Here is a 17,578-nt window from a genome sequence, read left to right as displayed (position 1 = left end):
GGCGGCGCGCGGGAACAGGCTGGCGGGCAAGGCGCGGAGTCTGCGGGCGGAGACAAGCCGCGGCGCCGGCCGAGGTGACTGACAGGCGGCGCGGGGACAGCCCCGCCGCCGTTTGGAAACAGCAGTTGGAGCCGCCCGGTTCCCCCGCCGGCCTGACGCGGCCGCCCCCGGAGCGCGCGAGGCGAGCGGTCGCGGGCTCTGGCTCCGCCGCGGAGACGCTGCGGCCGCCGGCGTGCCCGAGGGGGAGGCCAGCATGTCGCTGCCGCCGGAAAAGGCGTCCGAGCTGAAGCAGCTCATCCACCAGCAGCTGAGCAAGGTGAGGCGGCGGGCGGGCGGGGGCTGGGCCAGCGGGCACCGCGGATCCGCGGGGAGAGGGCTGAGGGGCCGGAGGCCATCACTTCATGGGAGGCGGCACGGAGGGGCTGTCGGTCCTCGGGGTCAGCCGGGGCTCCAGCCGCCGCCCCGTGCCGAGTGTTAGCGTCTCCCTGCCCCGCGGCGGTCCTGACCCCCACCGCCTCCCCCAGACGAGTAAAGGGTCACTCCGTTAACCCTCGGCCACAACTAAAAGGTTGAGAGAGTTTACTTTTGGCCTTTGGTCGCTCCTCCACTGCTCTGCTCTAGTCTCAAAAGACTGGTTTCAGTCGGGTGTTATTTGTGGGGAAGTGCTAGCAAATGTAATAGATAAGCTTAGAGCTTATTTTTAGAGTTAAAAATATTTATCCTTAAAGTTTTTTTCCTTTAAAAAACCTTACCTTTATTCTCAGTGAATTTCGGTAACAATCTCACACTGTTACTTGAGAAACCTTCCTGAGTTTAACTACTCTCTCATTATTATTATTTTGTGGTCAATATTTTGCAAAGATGTTAGCTAGTTGGCTATCTTTGACTGCTCTATAACGTTTTAAGTCCTAATGCGAGTTTTCTGCCTAGATGGATGTCCATGGCAGGATAAGAGAAATTCTTGCTGAGACGATTCGGGAAGAATTGGCACCTGATCAACAACAGCTATCAACCGAAGATTTGATCAAAGCCCTTAAGCGCCGGGGAATCATTGATGATGTGATGAAAGAACTTAATTTTGTTACTGTGAGTAATCTTTTAGAGCAAGACATTTGAGAGTCTTAAGTACATTCTCATGTTTAATACCACTCTTAGGGTCCAATTTGGGGCCTCTCTTTAGTGAAACTACTTTTTAAATAAGACCATTTTGTCTAATAATATCTGTGTCTCAGGAATGAGCTACTTCACCCTTGAGTGGAGCGGGTAGGATTATGTATCAGTGAAACTGAAATTATGGACCTAATTATTCCCTTTACAGTGAGAGTTTTCTCTTATACTCTAGGTCTGAAACTTTAAGTGTGTATATTAGTCAAATTAGTTCACTCCAAGTGTATTTTTTCTAAATTAATACTCTGAAATCTTTCTACACAAAGCTTGTTATTGAAGTAAACACATTGTTTGGTGCTGTGTTCTCTAAGATGAACAGATTGTTTCTTTAAGGAATTAATTGTCTGCATAAGAACTTTCAACTCTTTTCATATAAATAGGTCAGTAGTGAGGTGATGCCTCTCTGCACAAATTAGTAAGTAGGTCTTTTGAAAGTGAGGCAATAATGAGAGACTGTGACCTCAATACCTGGGTAACATAATGTGGAAATTGGATGGACTTCATAATACACCAGAGAATAAGTATTTTAGTCCAGCGTCCTTTTTTGGTTTTTGAGGTTTATAAACTCATTTGTTATAAAAACTGACCTAGTAATAGCTTCTGCTGTGTGAATGTCACTTCCTTATTATAATCAGTTCTGTTCCTGGTGGAACCACAAGCCATATGAGATGTCATATGAGGTTTGGAGAAAGTTTAACCTTCTGTAAAGTGTTAAAAATTTATTTTAGCATTCTGTGGACATGGCTTGAAGATCATGAATTCCTTCATGCTAGACTTTAGGAATGACTAATTAGTTGCATTATTGTTTCAGCAGACTTTTCATCATTCTGACTCTGCTAGGAAAGTTAGGGCATTTTGAGGGGGCTTTATCCTGTCTACTTTTAGTTCAGTTCTTAGTCCCATTATTGGCATTTTCTTAACTGTAATTTTTGTTTTCTAATTTGTTATGATTTTTTTTCTGCCATTCTAGGATAATGTTGATCAAGAACTCCCTTCCTCTCCAAAACAACCTGTTTGTTTTACTGACAGACAATCAACGTTATTAAAAAAAAGTATGTTTATTTCTTTTTAACATTAATTTAGTTGTGGATAGTATTGCATATAGATGTGCTATAGTGTTTTGTATTTGAGAGAAAGCATTTTGATTTTTTTTTCCAGAATGAGGTGCTTATGTTTTATGATAAATCATCCAAAAAACTTAGATTCTATTTTGCATGAAGTGTATCAAAGATTTAATGTATAGCTGAGTGGAAGCAAAAGCAGGACCATTTGTTTTTCATGTTTTATTAATATATTTTATAAATTGTACAGCCTTTTTTAATGGCAGTGTAATTATCTAATAAGTGTACTTGCTGAGTTGGTAATTATCCGAAATAATTTGTTGTATAAGAAACTAAAGAAAAAAAGATATTCTAAACCTTGGCTCTAACTCCTGTCTAGATGGAAGAAAGTAGCCAAAATATAAATCAAAAAAAGATATCCTATTATGTATTTTTTCTTCCCTGGGTATAAGTGAGCCTGGTATATAGTAGATTTGTTACTCTTCCTTTTTTTAAGTCTTTAGTTTTATTCCTGTCAAGTTATTTCCTGTTGTCTTGATCACATTGCTTAAGTTGATTGGCAGTTTCCTCATATGTATTGCTACACTTTACAGCTAATATTGATCCAACACGGAGGTATCTTTACCTTCAGGTTTTGGGTGGAAAAGCTTTCTTGGAACATCTGCAAGAACCTGAGCCTTTACCCGGACAAGCTTGTTCGACCTTTACTTTATGTTTACATTTTCGAAACCAACGTTTTCGTTCTAAACCTGTTCCATGTGCCTGTGAACCAGATTTTCATGATGGCTTTTTACTTGAAGTACACAGAGAAAATTTAGGTAAGGAGCAATAATAAACTGTCATTCAATTTTGTAAATTTTTGTTAGATCTTATTGCAGAACAACTTTAACAACTTTTGCTTAAGAGATTTATAATGGATGAATCTCCCCAGTCTTTTGTTTTGTTTTTTCCCTTACTACTATTTTCCTACATAAATTACTACTACCTACCATCTTGCTTTATTTTTGGCTAGTTTTCCTTGAAGGTTACTTTTGACTTTTAATGGTTGATTCTTTAGTAGTAAAAATTTAAATGTTTGTTAGGTGGAGAATGAGAGGGGATCCTCTTCATTTCTGAAAGATGACTTGATTTACGACGTTAGTAACTTTTGCAAGTGAGAGTTTAGATGTTAATCTATAACTCATTTTTAAGACTTTAAAATTATGGTACTTAATTACTATGATTATTTTAGATTGTTTCTTCCTGTAAAGGTGTCATATCTTAGTTGTGGATGTCAAAATGTTTATATTTGTAAACTTAACAAAGTTGTAGTGTTATACATTCAGAATTTTGGATTGCTGAAATGGCTAGTGCACTACTAAAATTTTATTGGTTTTTACCTGGTGAAAAGTATTACCTTAATAAGGCAGTTACTGGCTTAAATTGGTAGCTCCAAGGTGCTGGATCTTTCACTTTTGTGTAGTTAATACAGGTTTGTTTGTTTTTTTTTTCCTCCCTAGAGGTTTAAGTTCAGGTCAGTTCAGTTGCTCAGTCATATCTGACTCTCTGCGACCCCATGGACTGCAGCACACCAGCCTTCCCTGTCCATCAACGCCTGGAGCTAATTTAGGGATGAAGATATTTTGGGGAATAATGTTGACAGATTTCAAGGATTTTTATAGTGGTAGCATATACTTTATTTATGTACTTTTGAAGAATAGACTTAACCTCTTAAGAGGTCAGAAAACACCAATATGCATGAAGTAACTAGATAACTTGTCACAGTTCTACGAGTCTTCTGAAAAGTTAGCAACAGAAATGGGACCAAACTTTTATTCCCACTCTGTTGTGTGCTTTTGAGGCATTGCTGACTTATTCTGTTTGGTTTTATATGTTTATTATTAGTATCCTTTTCAGTGAAAATATTCTTTTACGTTGGCCTAACTGGATATGTCATGTGGTGTAATGTTTTTGGTTTATGTTGCTAGGTGATGGAACTAGAATGGCTGACTCTACCACAATGTTATCAATAAGTGACCCAGTTCATATGGTGCTAATCAAGACAGACATATTTGCTGAGACCACTTTAGTTGCATCCTATTTTCTTGAATGGCGATCAGTGTTGGGTTCAGAAAATGGAGTGACCAGTCTTACTGTGGAACTTATGGGTGTAGGTATGACGATTAATATCACTGCTACCTTTTTTTTTTTAACATTTATTTATTTATTTATTTTTTATTTTACTTTACAATACTGTATTGGTTTTGCCATACATTGACATGAATCCACCACGGGTGTACAAAAATCTGCAAGCAATAAATGCTGGAGAGGGTGTGGAGAAAAGGGAACCCTCCTACACTGTTGGTGGGAATGCAAACTAGTACAACCACTATGGAAAACAGTGTGGAGATTCCTTAAAAAATTGCAAATAGAACTGCCATATGACCCAGCAATCCCACTGCTGGGCATACACACCAAGGAAACCAGAACTGAAAGAGACACATGTACCCCAGTGTTCATCACAGCACTGTTTATAATAGCCAGGACATGGAAACAACCTAGATGTCCATCAGCAGATGAATGGATAAGAAAGCTGTGGTACATATACACAATGGAGTATTACTCAGCTGTTAAAAAGAATACATTTGAATCAGTTCTGATGAGATGGATGAAACTGGAGCCAATTATACAGAGTGAAGTAAGCCAGAAAGAAAAACCAATACAGTATACTAACACATATATATGGAATTTAGAAAGATGGCAATGATGACACTGTATGCAAGACAGCAAAAAAGACGCAGATGTGTATAGAGCGGACTTTTGGACTCAGAGGGAGAGGGTGGGATAATTTGGGAGAATGGCATTGAAACATGTATACTATCATGTAAGAATCGAATCGCCAGTCTGTGTCCGATGCAGGATACAGCATGCTTGGGGCTGGTGCACGGGGATGACCCAGAGGGATGTTATGGGGAGGGAGGTGGGAGGGGGGTTCATGTTTGGGATCACATGTACTACTACCTTTTTATAGCCACAGTTTATAAGTACATTTTACATTTTAAAAATGCCTTCGTAAACCAAGAGGGAAACATGTAGAAAGAATTTGTTGAAATTATAGCTGGACTCCAATATCGGAGTCTGAGGAAGTGGCTTGAATAGTGTGAATACTGAACTTCTCTGTCACTCTGGCCTTGTTTTAAGGGAAAAGAAAATTCTGGGAGATACATAAAGAAATCTTGAGGGCTTTTCCTCTCCAAATTTATTTGCTAAAAAGAAACTTAAGATTTCTTTACACAAACATGCAGGCATGCACCATACATGATAGCTTGTACCCTGGCCCTGCCAGGGTAGGTTCTTATAGAATGTGCAGTAGGTGTTCCTCTCACCTTATACAGGTGAGACAGGGGCTCCCAGAAGTGTTCACTTGCTCAGTGCGGGTGTCGTCAGTGTACCCTTGGAGATCAGGGTATTGTCATCATTGTGTCCCTGGGTTCTTGCAGATTCCCTGATAGATAATACATATTTGCTAGTGGAATGAAAGACAAAATAAAAGCTGCACTGTTGTAACCACTACATATAATGGAATTCTTTTGGTATTGAAATTTGATTACAGAGTTAAGCTTGACCGGTGGACAATAGACCTTTAGTAAATTAGATATCAATAGGTTAGACCCAGAATACATTTTTCCTTAAGTAAATAGGGGAAAAGCTTTATGATAGGTGATTTATTTTCAAAAGAGATACCCATTGTTTGTTTTTAAATATAAGCCTAACACAATAACCATAGTAATGACCTGGAAATTTCTGATTTATCAGAGAAATATTAAGTAGTTATGGTGTGAAGTATATTTGTTTTCTAATTCTTGAAGTCCAGGTGTGGATTAAAAATTTGTACTCATATGTAATGTGAAAAATGGGAAGGGATAAATGGAAATTACTATATGCGGCAAAATGTATAAATCTTTTCTGAGAATGAGGCTTTAACAGTTACTTTGACTTTGTTTTTAATGAAGATAAAAATCAAGAATCATAAATCCTTTAGGTCTGAAAAAGTCCCTTAAAATCTGATTGAGAAGCTAGGAAAACAGATAATCTTATAACTCGATAAAAGTCTTTGAACAAAATAAAAATAATTTGAGCTGGGGCTTTTTTAATATGAATGTAAAAGGTGAGTTTTGAATATTGTCTTTATTCCATTAAGTGATAAAGCACAAAATTCTTAAATTATTTTGGTTAAGCTTTAATTGACTAAATATTACCAAGTATTGAAACTTCTGAAGTTACATTTATTTACATTTACAGGTACAGAATCAAAAGTTTCTGTGGGAATTTTAAATATAAAACTTGAGATGTACCCACCTCTCAATCAAACATTATCTCAAGAAGTAGTGAACACACAGGTAAATACTCCTGAATTTCTCTTCTTTGTGTGTTTTCATAAATCCTAGGAAGTGTTCTCTTTTTAGAAAATTATCATTTTTTAGTTGTAAGCGAGAGAATGATAGTATAACATTATTTAGAAATTTTTGTCTGGGATCAAAAAAGGTAGCTCTGACTGGTATGGGGACTTCCCAGGTATCTCACTGGTAAAGAACCTGCCTGTTACACAGGTTACACAGGGGGCTTGGGTTTGATCCTTGTGACGGGAAGATACCTTGGAGGAGGCAGTGGCAGCCCACTGTAGTATTCTTGCCTGGAGAATCCCATGGACAGGGGAGCCTGGCAGGCCAGAGACCATGGGGTCACAGAGAGTCAGACATGATTGAGCACGATTGGCATGGAGACTGGATTGTCTTAGGAAGTGTGAGAACAGGGAGGCCAGTTAGGGGCCCTTAGGGATGAGAGATGATGGTGTCCTGATTGAGTAGTGCTAAAGAAGTAGGAGGTATGTAGACTTGTTCCATATTTTGTGATCATTATTGAAGAGAATGAATATAAATTGATAAGTATATTTTTAATTTTCAAGCTTGCTTTGGAACGTCAGAAAACTGCAGAGAAAGAGCGGTTATTTCTTGTGTATGCTAAGCAGTGGTGGAGAGAATATTTGCAAATTCGACCCTCACACAATTCACGACTGGTGAAGATTTTTGCACAGGTTTGTAAATTGTATGAGAAAAGTTTCACAGCTATATTTGAAATTTACTGGTTGTAGACATCAATTTCAATTAACTTTAATTTGTAAAATGTATTTATTCCAGATAAGTGAAAATTTATTTGTAAAACAAAATGTTGATTTTGTAATAATCTGACAGTAGTAAGTAGGTGAGTGATATATCACAATCTTTGTTTTATTTTGCTTTTTATTTTCAGTTATTGTTTTTCTAAACCATTTTTTAATATGTTTAATTTAAACTAGATGAAAACTCATTTTGTTTAACTTGGAGTGTGTCCTTCATTGATACTTTGTACTAGATAAGTAGTAGAACACTTTGCAGTTTACATGTAAATTCAGCTTTCAGGTGCAGAATTGGAAGTGTAGGCATGTATTTTTTTGTTAGGGTATTTTTTAAGACAAAGAGTATGACATGTAATAAGTCTGTTCAGCCAAGATCTCTAAGCTGATGACCAATCATATTTAACTATAGCATTTCAGTTATGTATCTCTGCCTCTATTTTTTCTGTATCCTAAGCCCGTTTTCTCTCATTAGTAAACCAACATAAATAATCAGATCCTTTTATAACTTCCGAGGAACCATTCAGATATTTTTCTATGTATTCAGTCTTGTGTAGGTGCTATGAAAGCATATGAGTGTAGTGTTGTGAGTACTGTGGCTCAGATCCTGTACATTTATGTAGCTTTTCCCTATACTCCCTAGCTTTTAGGACAGGCTAAAGGTGGTTCACTTTCTAGATGAGGAGCTTGGGAATGGAGGGCATAGTTGGTTGGTGATGGAAATGTGGGAATGTCTTTTGACTTCCTGACAGCCTTGTCTGTATATTGAAGGGAGCAGCGACATTGGGATAAGGGCAAAGAGAAACCAGCCCAAGGATAACTGGCTCCCTCTTGTTTGTGTAGTCTGGAGTGTAGTCATTCACTGCCCCATTGGACCAGAGAGGACAGGGAGGGAGGGGAAAGTGGGCCAGAGAAGTGGCCCATGGAAGAGCTGAATAACACCCCATGCCTTCTTTATTTGCTCATCCCTTGATGTCCACTTAGGTGTTTCCATGCCTTGGTGGTCGTGAGTGATGCTTCAGTGATGGGATTGGTGTGTAAGCTGTGTCTTTGAGACACTGACTTCAGTTAGTTTGGACATATATCCAGGGGTGGAGTTGCCAGGTCATATGATGATTTAAGTTCTTAATGTCGTAGGCTTTGAAGAGAAGTTATGAGAATTAAGAGAAAAATTGTATGTACAACACTCAGTAGCTTAGTGCTGGATGCAGGGTAAGCAAGTGCTCAAGCGGTGTCCAGGATTATTTTCTCTCTGATGTGTTCTGAGACAAAGTGTTAAGATTGGGAATGATTAACTGTCACTACAGATAATGTTTTCCCTTCCCCTCCAGGATGAAAATGGGATTAACCGACCAGTCTGTTCTTATGTAAAACCACTTCGAGCTGGAAGGCTTTTGGACACTCCAAGGCAAGCAGCAAGATTTGTCAATGTCCTTGGTTATGAACGAGCCCCTGTTATCGGAGGAGGAGGTAAACAGGAGCAGTGGTGCACTCTGCTGGCCTTTCTCTGTAGAAACAAGGTATCCTACACACATACTAGAACTAAAAACCAGTACCTTGTAGTTACTGTGAGTTGAAGGTGTATTTGTAAAATAATTAACTTAGGAAAAAAGTATATATTGGGGTATTTTCTAATTTCCTGTGTTCTAAAATTGTTGATAGTATTATAAAAATTAGATTCTTTAGCATTCCAACTCTTTTGAAACAGAATGAAAAAAAATTTCTTTAATGTATTATTGCTTTGAAATAATTTTTAGTCTGAAGTTGTATAAGTAGTACATATTGATATTCACAAGGCAGAGCTTACAGAATGGGAAAAACCACTTAGATTAGAAATTGATTGTCAATTGGAAGGATTTTATCTTAAGACAATTGAAAACAGTTAAACATTATTTATTGAAAAAATTATTTATTTCCAAGTTGTAATTCCCAAAAGTTGTATGTATAGATTTAAACTTAAAAATTTCAAATATAGTAGGAATATATTGTACATATTTAAAATGATTTCCCAAATAATTCTTTTGTAAAACAAATAATCACCCCTTTTGATTCACTATTTTCTTGAGTTCATTTGAGGAGAAAGCACATCTTGAACTTTGAAAATTACTAAAAATATTTTTCTTAGAAAAACATTAGTTTTATAATAGTGAAGGTGAAATTTCACCTATAATTCTATTTTTCATCTATTTTTATATTTTTATGTTTTTCTTCTGTGTATATATTTTTCCCATATTGATATAAATAGAATTGTGGGCCCTGCTTTATAAATTAGCTTTATGCTGTGAACATTTTCCCATGTGTTGCTCAGATACTATGATCTCCAGCTTTGAATGTCTGAATGAAATTTTTATTAGCTGATACATGAAATCTCCCTAATGGTTTTGCCATCATAAGAACTGTTTCTTTTGGCTAAGTTAGGCTTGCTTCCAAATTTTTGATATCACTATGAATGAATGTTTGCATTGAGTATCTTTGGTTGTATTGTTATTTTTTTCTTTTGAGATTTTTTCCTAATACAGAATCTCATTGAACAGAAATGACTGACTAGGTCTAAAAGGTTGGGTATTAATAGTTTTCAAAAGTCAGTTTAACATTTATCATATGTTGTTTGTTTTATTATTGTTAACTGAAAGACAGCAGTGTAGAGCTACCAGTGCAGAATTTGGGGGCCGAGAGCTCATCCCTCATTCTAACTCTGAAATCAGTAGTTATTTTGCTTTTGTATGTTACCTGTAGTCCTACACTTAAGTACACATCTTCATATAATTATGGCCTTACTGTGTAATATTTGAACAAGGTTTTTCACAGAAAATGGACATTTTCTATTATTTTTGTAATTTTTTTTTTTAATTGTGAAAGTAATCTAACTATCAAAGAGAGTTTACACAAGAAAAAGGGAAGCTCTATAAAACCTGCCCTAATGACAGGCATTGTTGTTTTTTTATCCAGTCATTTTTTTGTGTATTTCCTTAAAATGATAAAGTGTAGATATTTTTTAAATCATTGTTTTATTTATTTATTTATTTATTTTTTTTGACTTTCTGCACAAAGGTTTCTTTTTATTCATAACATAGGCCAAGTTATTTAAGTCAATAAATTTTTAACAATTTTCACACTTCCTGATTCTTTGCACTGCCAGTCACCATAGCTCCTCCATAGTTGCCATCTTCAAGATAGCCCTTTCAAAAAGTTCTGCTCAATCCACAGCTGTGATGCCACAGTTGTTTTAGTTGGGCCTCTTAGATCTTCAGTGGAGTTCACTTCAAAGTTTGCCACTTGTAATCTTCCAGATCCAATGTCCTCAAGCAGTTTACTATAGGATCCTGTTTAGGGTCAGGAGATGGGATCTGTCTAGTTTCTCTAAAAACTTACCAAGTTCAAATCATATTAATTCCCAAGTTATCACACCCTAAAACTTGACAGAGATCATTGGGATGTGCCAATACCTAAGATTTAAAAAAAATTGTTAGGTTTTTCATAGTTTAATTGGCAGCTATGTCTTGTAGTTCTTTCCCACAGATCTAACAGATAGTTCTATGAGTAAAGGAAACTACAGAGTTACTCTATGAGGCGTTTCCAACGACGTAGGTTTATAGAAAAAGCCCCATCGGGATAGACCTCAACTAAATCATTGTTTTAAGTTTGAGTGTTTTCCCATTTATTGGAATTTCCTCCTATACGATCTGTCATCGTGTGTGTTCTTGCCCTTTAGCTATTTATCTTTAAATTCTTACTGCTTTTGGGGGGACTTCCCTGGTGGTTAAGGAGATGAGGGTTTGGTCTCTGAAATTAAAATCCTACATGCCTTGAGGCCAAAAAAATGAAAACATTAAACAGAAACAACATTGTAACGGACTTAATACAGACTTTAAGAACAGTCAACATCAAAAAAAAAATCTTCAAAAAACTTACTGCTTCCATGTTGTGTGAGTTCTTTGTAAACTATAGAATCTTGAAGTATATGTTAAGACTGTCAGTTTTGTAGGCACTGACTTTGTGAAACAGGTGCTTCTAAAATGCACATTCTTTCCCCCCCCTCATTGTTTTAGCTTAACACTGGACTAAATGATTAAAAGTAAAACTTTAGTTCATACTTTTTAATTGCAATTTTGTATTTAAATATTTAATGTGGAAACCATGTGAGAGAGTAAGTACTTCCTGTTACTCCTTTCATTTGCAGGGAGACTGTGAAGATCATGCCAACCTTCTCTGCAGCCTCCTGCTCGGGTATGGGCTGGAAGCTTTTGTCTGTGTCGGGACCAAGGCCAAGGGAGTGCCCCACGCATGGGTCATGACGTGTGGCACTGATGGGACTGTCACTTTTTGGGACAGTTTAACAGGACACAGGTTTGTCAGCCACGGATATTAGCATGAAAGTGTAAATGTTGTCAACTGTAGGTTCTGTTTTATTGATGGTATCAGAAGGCACATATTGATAATTTGGGATATGTTAAAAAAATTACCTCAAGATAGCTATGAACGTTCAAGCTAAGAAAATTTGTATACCTAAAATATTCTTTACCAACATGATACTAATAAAAGGTAAATTATGCTTACTTTTAATTTTGTATAATTGGTATATAGTTTTGGCTTTTTTTTTGGGTGGGGGGAGTACCATGCGGCATATGGGATCTTAGTAGCCAGACCATGCGGCATATGGGATCTTAGTAGCCAGACCAGGGATTGGACCCACGCCTCCTTCAGTGGAAGCATGGAGTCTTAACCACTGGACTGCCAAGGAAGTCCAGGCATATATTTTCTGATGATTGTTCCTAAGCCTAAAAATAAATTCAAGTTGTAAATCATTTCTTTTGAAAATTTGATGTGGTTACCAACTGCTTGTTGGTAAATCCAGTTTGCATTTTCTTGGTGCCATCAGATTTTGATAGATTGAAATGTTCCCTCCTTCCTAGAACATTCTCTTCCTTAGCTTCTCTCATAGTACTGTGTTTCAGCTTTTGTAATTCCTCTCTAGCTGTTCTCTGTTTTCCTTCATTTTGTCTCAGATGTGGGAGTTCTTGAAGGCACAACCCTGAACCCTTTTCTCATTTTCCTGGATTTTCTCTTTCCCTGGTTGATAATCATTTTAGTTAGCTGTGCCTAAAAATGTGTGGCTAAATTATTTTGTTACCTGGATAATGTTTGTGATCTTAATGCTATGCATGGAATATATTCTTATGTTGAAGGAATAAAATTGGTTTCTCTATCACAAGATGTGCCAGTCTATGTGGTATAATCAAATTGTGGAACTACAAGGAGAAACAAATATTAAATTCTAGTCTTGGGACGTAGTTATGACCTTAAGTGTTAGAGTAATTTTTTTCCTCAGTAAGCTGCTGTCATCTTAATTTCTGAGTTCTTACTATATAAAACTATGATTAACCTTTTTTAGGTACCTCCACAAACCTATCAACCCTGATGAGCCTCCAGCTGCTGAACAGCCCAAACCATTGTACCCGTATCGAACAATTGGTTGTGTTTTCAATCATCAGACGTTCCTGGGAAACTGTCAGCCCTCTGACTCAGTGGAAAGCTGTGTGTTTGATCTGAATGATGAGTCCAAGTGGAAACCCATGAGTGAGGAAGCAGTTAAATCTGTGTGTGCTCCAGGGGCCACCACGTCCCTTCCTCCCTTCCCTCCGCTGTGTGCGTCCACAATCGACGCTTCTGTGACAAGCAATGAGATAGAAATGCAGCTCAGGCTGCTCGTGTCAGAACACAGGAAGGTAATTAACACTGAGGTTTGTGCTTTCCTGCATTTTTGTCATGTTTATGTATTTAAAAGATATATATATTTTTGGCATGTAAAATAATTTCAATCACTATTCTAGCCCTAAATAAAACAAATTCAGTCCCTTCCTTTATGAAGGTTGTAGTTTTGAAAGTCAGAAGAGTAAAACTCTGAGATTGAAAACTTTCTGAATTCACCAGTACTTACAGAAATTATTATATCCTTGTTCTTATAGGAATGAAGAACTGTGGACTTGTTCAGACTTTTGTGAATGCTACTGTTTGGATTTTCTCTTTGTACTTATTTAAATCATTCCCCATTGACAATATTGGGTTACATTTTTTCATTTTCATTTGTTTTCCAGGTTTGTTTAGTTGTTTTGTTTTTCTGTTACATTAAACTAGGTAGATATAAGATTATAGCCTCATGGTGGCTTTGATTTACATTTCCCTGATTACTAACAAGATCAAGCTTCTTCGTAGCCATTTAGATTTCGTGAAGGGCCTTAAAGGAAACAAGAAAGCACTGATCATAATGGAAAAGATCAGTGTATGTTAATAACTTACTTTCATCAGAAGAAATCATTAAGAGTGAAAAAGCAGCCTTGGAGTGGTAAAAGTTGCTTGCCACGCATACAATCAACCAAAGACTAGAGTCCAGAACTTCCACAGAAGATTGATTTCTAATTCACCTTTTGGGATTCCCTAATACTCCCCTCCTTGGGTGAGCCCTGATTCTCATATGTTCCTTGAGACCATCAGCGACACTCTTGAGTTATCAGCTGTGTTCTCTGGGCTCCCAGTTCCTCTTAGCTTTAGCCTCTGAAATCTTCTTACCTACTTGCCAACTTCTCAGGGTGTTGAGGAGTGTGTTTTGGAAAGTATTGAATATGGCACTTGTAGTATGTTTCCAGCAGTAGTTGGCCGGGGCTCCATCTCCTACCTCCGTTGCTTGTATTGCCTTTTACTTTCTTAGCTCCTGTTTGAAAATGAAACTGACATTTTATTATTATTTTTATTTTATTTTTACTTTATTTTACTTTACAATACTGTATTGGTTTTGCCATACATTGACATGAATCCACCACAGGTATACATGCGTTCCCAAACATGAACCCCCCTCCCACCTCCCTCCCCATAATATCTCTCTGGGTCATCCCCGTGCACCAGCCCCAAGCATGCTGTATCCTGCATCGGACATAGACTGGTGATTCGATTCTTACATGATAGTATACATGTTTCAATGCCATTCTCCCAAATCATCCCACCCTCTCCCTCTCCCTCTGAGTCCAAAAGTCCGCTCTACACATCTGCGTCTTTTTTGCTGTCTTGCATACAGGGTCATCATTGCCATCTTTCTAAATTCCATATATATGTGTTAGTATACTGTATTGGTGTTTTTCTTTCTGGCTTACTTCACTCTGTATAATTGGCTCCAGTTTCATCCATCTCATCAGAACTGATTCAAATGTACTCTTTTTAACGGCTGAGTAATACTCCATTGTGTATATGTACCACAGCTTTCTTATCCATTCATCTGCTGACGGACATCTAGGTTGTGAAACTGACATTTTAATACATTATAAGAACTACTTGTTTAGAAAAAAGAGAACAAAGCTGAGCTGGATGCCATAGATGGTTGCTTGCTAAGTTAATGGTGTCTATAAGCCCACAGGTAAGAGTCACAGGAAGAAGATAAGTGATCCCTACTTGAAACTAGTTATAACAGAATGTGAGATTAGATGTTATAATAATAAAAATATTTAGAATTTTTAGTTTGTAGCATTAAAAAAATTACATGTCACGGTAGCAATGGTTCATTTGATGTCATAGTGAAATTATAATTGCCTTCAGCATGTCTTAAGCTCCCAGAGGGCCTGTAGCTTCTGCTTTTTGGTGTCTTTTACAGAATAAATGCTCAGTAAATATTTGAGTTTAATTATATGTGCAAATTGTTGACATTTCTCCCCAACTACAGTTCAGTTGATAGTGGGAGTAATCAGGTTACGCAGATTCAATCTTGTGAAAGTCTTTAAAGTTAAATAAAATTTGACCTCAGAATTCCTTGACATGTTGTCTTCCTCAGTAGGACAATTCCTTATGGTCTTTCCTTGTGGATATTAAGGGAGTTCAGCATTTGCAGCCTTCACTAACATCATTGCATTGGCTGCCTTTTGTTATTTCTCTAAGAAGTAAAACCTGATACCTGTTTTTCCTTTTATGATTTTTACTTCTTTGTATCCTTATATAATTAATAGGAAGTTAAGAAAATTATGACAGATTTTAAAAATCTTTTCTTGGCATACATTAAAATAATCAACATTATAATTAGTTTCTTTGAATATTGTATTTTGCTTTTTCCATTTCAATTGCTGTAGGACCTTGGCCTCACTACTGTCTGGGAAGACCAGCTTTCTTATCTCTTGTCACCAGCTCTGGCGTCTTATGAATTTGAGCGTACGACAAGCATATCTGCAGGCAATGAAGAGTTTCAGGATGCTATCAGAAGGGCTGTGCCTGATGGCCACACATTTAAAGGGTTCCCAATACACTTTGTGTATAGAAATGCGAGGCGCGCGTTTGCCACGTGTCTTCGGTAAGGTGGAATTTATGATGTCTTGGTGTGTTTAACATAATTTCAGTGAACACTTGGCACTAATTTAGGAATGACTTCAGAGTCACACAGGGAGCTTCTGTAGTGACCTGTCCTCTTGCCTCAGACTCTGATTCATTAGGGCCAGAGTGTAGCTCTGGAGAGCTCAGGGTCGTTTTTCTGTCAAGGATCACTGATCTTGTCTAGTGTAATTTTAAAAACTTAATTGGCTATGAGGAAATAGTTTATAATTTGAATAGTTTTACCACAGTTGCAGAGTCCTTGATAACAGAGACAGGATTTTTAAAAATCATTTTCAATACCCGACTTTCTTGGAAATAAAGTAAAACCTAAATTCATTTCTTAATTGAATCCATTTTCTCTCTTCTAAGATCTCCTTTCTGTGAAGAAATCATCTGTTGCCGTGGAGACCAGGTGCGCCTGGCAGTTCGTGTCCGCGTGTTTACTTACCCTGAATCTGCTTGTGCTGTTTGGATCATGTTTGCTTGTAAATATCGCTCAGTACTATAGGACTAAGTTTCTATAAGACTATACCTGTGTTTTATTAGAATTTTACACATTGTGTTGATAATAATACTAGGTGTTTTGAGGTTCATTACTTTAAAAATCACAATCTGGCTTCGATGTCATATTTAACTTTTATATAAGCCTCACTAATAATGTTTGAAAAGTATCATGATGTGTGTTTAAAAATTAAGGATGAAAAACTTGTATAAATCTGAGAGGATGGTAGTATAAATTAAGTGTTTATCTTATTTTAATAAATACTACTTTGCTTATAAGTAGTCAGTAGTTTAAATATGAAAATAAAATTTACTTAGTTTTCTTTGCATTAACAGGTAATCAGAAAGTTATTTGCCTAAGGATTTGAGCCATAGTGAAGTTAATACGATCATTATTTTTCATAGAGTAATGGGATTATTTTATATAAATTAGGAGAAATTAACTTCACAACATTTATTTATTACATAGATGAAATACATTTTGATGAATTTACCACTTTTGTGGTTTACTCATAACTACAGGGATATTTGTGACTCTCTAGAGAGTTATGGGAAGACATGGATGCAGGAGCAGAGAAAAAACTCATACCAGAAAAGCATTATTATTAATAACAAACCACACATGAAAGTATACAAATAATTTATAAATATTTGTTAGTTTGATTCATTGTAAAAGTGAATTGTGTATTTTATTATTTTTTTTGCTTATTTATTTTTGAATTATTTTAGAAAAAATTTATTATACCCTTTAGTTGTATGTTGAAAATTGTTTTCTATAATTGATATTGGCAGTCTGCTGATTTTCTGTGGTCACAGCATTCTTTACTAGCCTCTCGTGGAGTCTATCTTTTGAAATCACAGTTTTTGTTTCTTTCTTTTCTGTTTATGATAAAAGCATCCATGTGTATGTGGTGAATGTAAATCAGAGAATCATTATGTGAGGCCACTGAAAAATGAGCATCTGTGAGTGCCTCCATGCTGATGTTTGTTTTTAAGTTGAGAACAGTGCACTTTGAAGAGGCTGTAGTGGTTTAAACTTTGTGAGAAGCTGCCTGATGGGATTGCCTTGCCATCCACCCACCTCTCTACAGCTCTCATTCTTTCCTGCACCCACTGGGCTTCTTATGAAAGTGACTATACCAAGTGGCTGTGCAAGTTATGCTTTTCATCGCTAATTCAACATGGCAAATAAAATGATATTTTAGAAATTAAAATCTAAAGATACTCTAAAATTTACTTTTTAATTTTTACATATGTAATTATTTATGATATAACTTGTTTTAAAAGTCTGAAAATAATCTCTCATACCAATTTTTATTGAAAATGACCAGAAATCAGAAGTTTCTTGAGA

At 36.8% G+C, this 17,578-nt stretch overlaps 1 protein-coding gene across 2 annotated transcripts; it reads left to right on the top strand.

Moving 5' to 3' along the window:
* Positions 152-17,557, top strand: CEP76 (centrosomal protein 76). Of its 2 annotated transcripts, XM_018039643.1 has the most exons (12): positions 152-316; positions 931-1,086; positions 2,138-2,219; positions 2,822-3,046; positions 4,196-4,381; positions 6,510-6,607; positions 7,174-7,302; positions 8,712-8,900; positions 11,561-11,727; positions 12,773-13,106; positions 15,489-15,706; positions 16,096-17,557. In XM_018039643.1, the coding sequence occupies exons 1-12, from the start codon at positions 254-256 to the stop codon at positions 16,232-16,234; spliced, it is 1,986 nt and encodes a 661-aa protein (XP_017895132.1). In that variant the 5' UTR covers positions 152-253; the 3' UTR covers positions 16,235-17,557. The 2 variants fall into 2 exon arrangements, with proteins under 2 accessions (XP_017895132.1, XP_017895133.1); XM_018039644.1 differs by lacking the exons at positions 15,489-15,706; positions 16,096-17,557 and adding an exon at positions 13,347-14,185.

Source organism: Capra hircus, chromosome 24, assembly GCF_001704415.2.
Source record: "Capra hircus breed San Clemente chromosome 24, ASM170441v1, whole genome shotgun sequence".
Lineage (NCBI taxonomy): Eukaryota > Metazoa > Chordata > Mammalia > Artiodactyla > Bovidae > Capra > Capra hircus.
This window is presented reverse-complemented; position numbering and strand designations above follow the sequence as displayed.

Excerpts from the sequence above, each read along its gene's own strand:
- CEP76 (XM_018039643.1), top strand. The coding sequence starts at position 254 with ATGTCGCTGCCGCCGGAAAAGGCGTCCGAGCTGAAGCAGCTCATCCAC. Across the intron at positions 11,728-12,772 it reads GACAGTTTAACAGGACACAG|GTACCTCCACAAACCTATCA; the intron begins GTTTGTCAGCCA and ends AACCTTTTTTAG. Across the intron at positions 13,107-15,488 it reads TCGTGTCAGAACACAGGAAG|GACCTTGGCCTCACTACTGT; the intron begins GTAATTAACACT and ends CAATTGCTGTAG.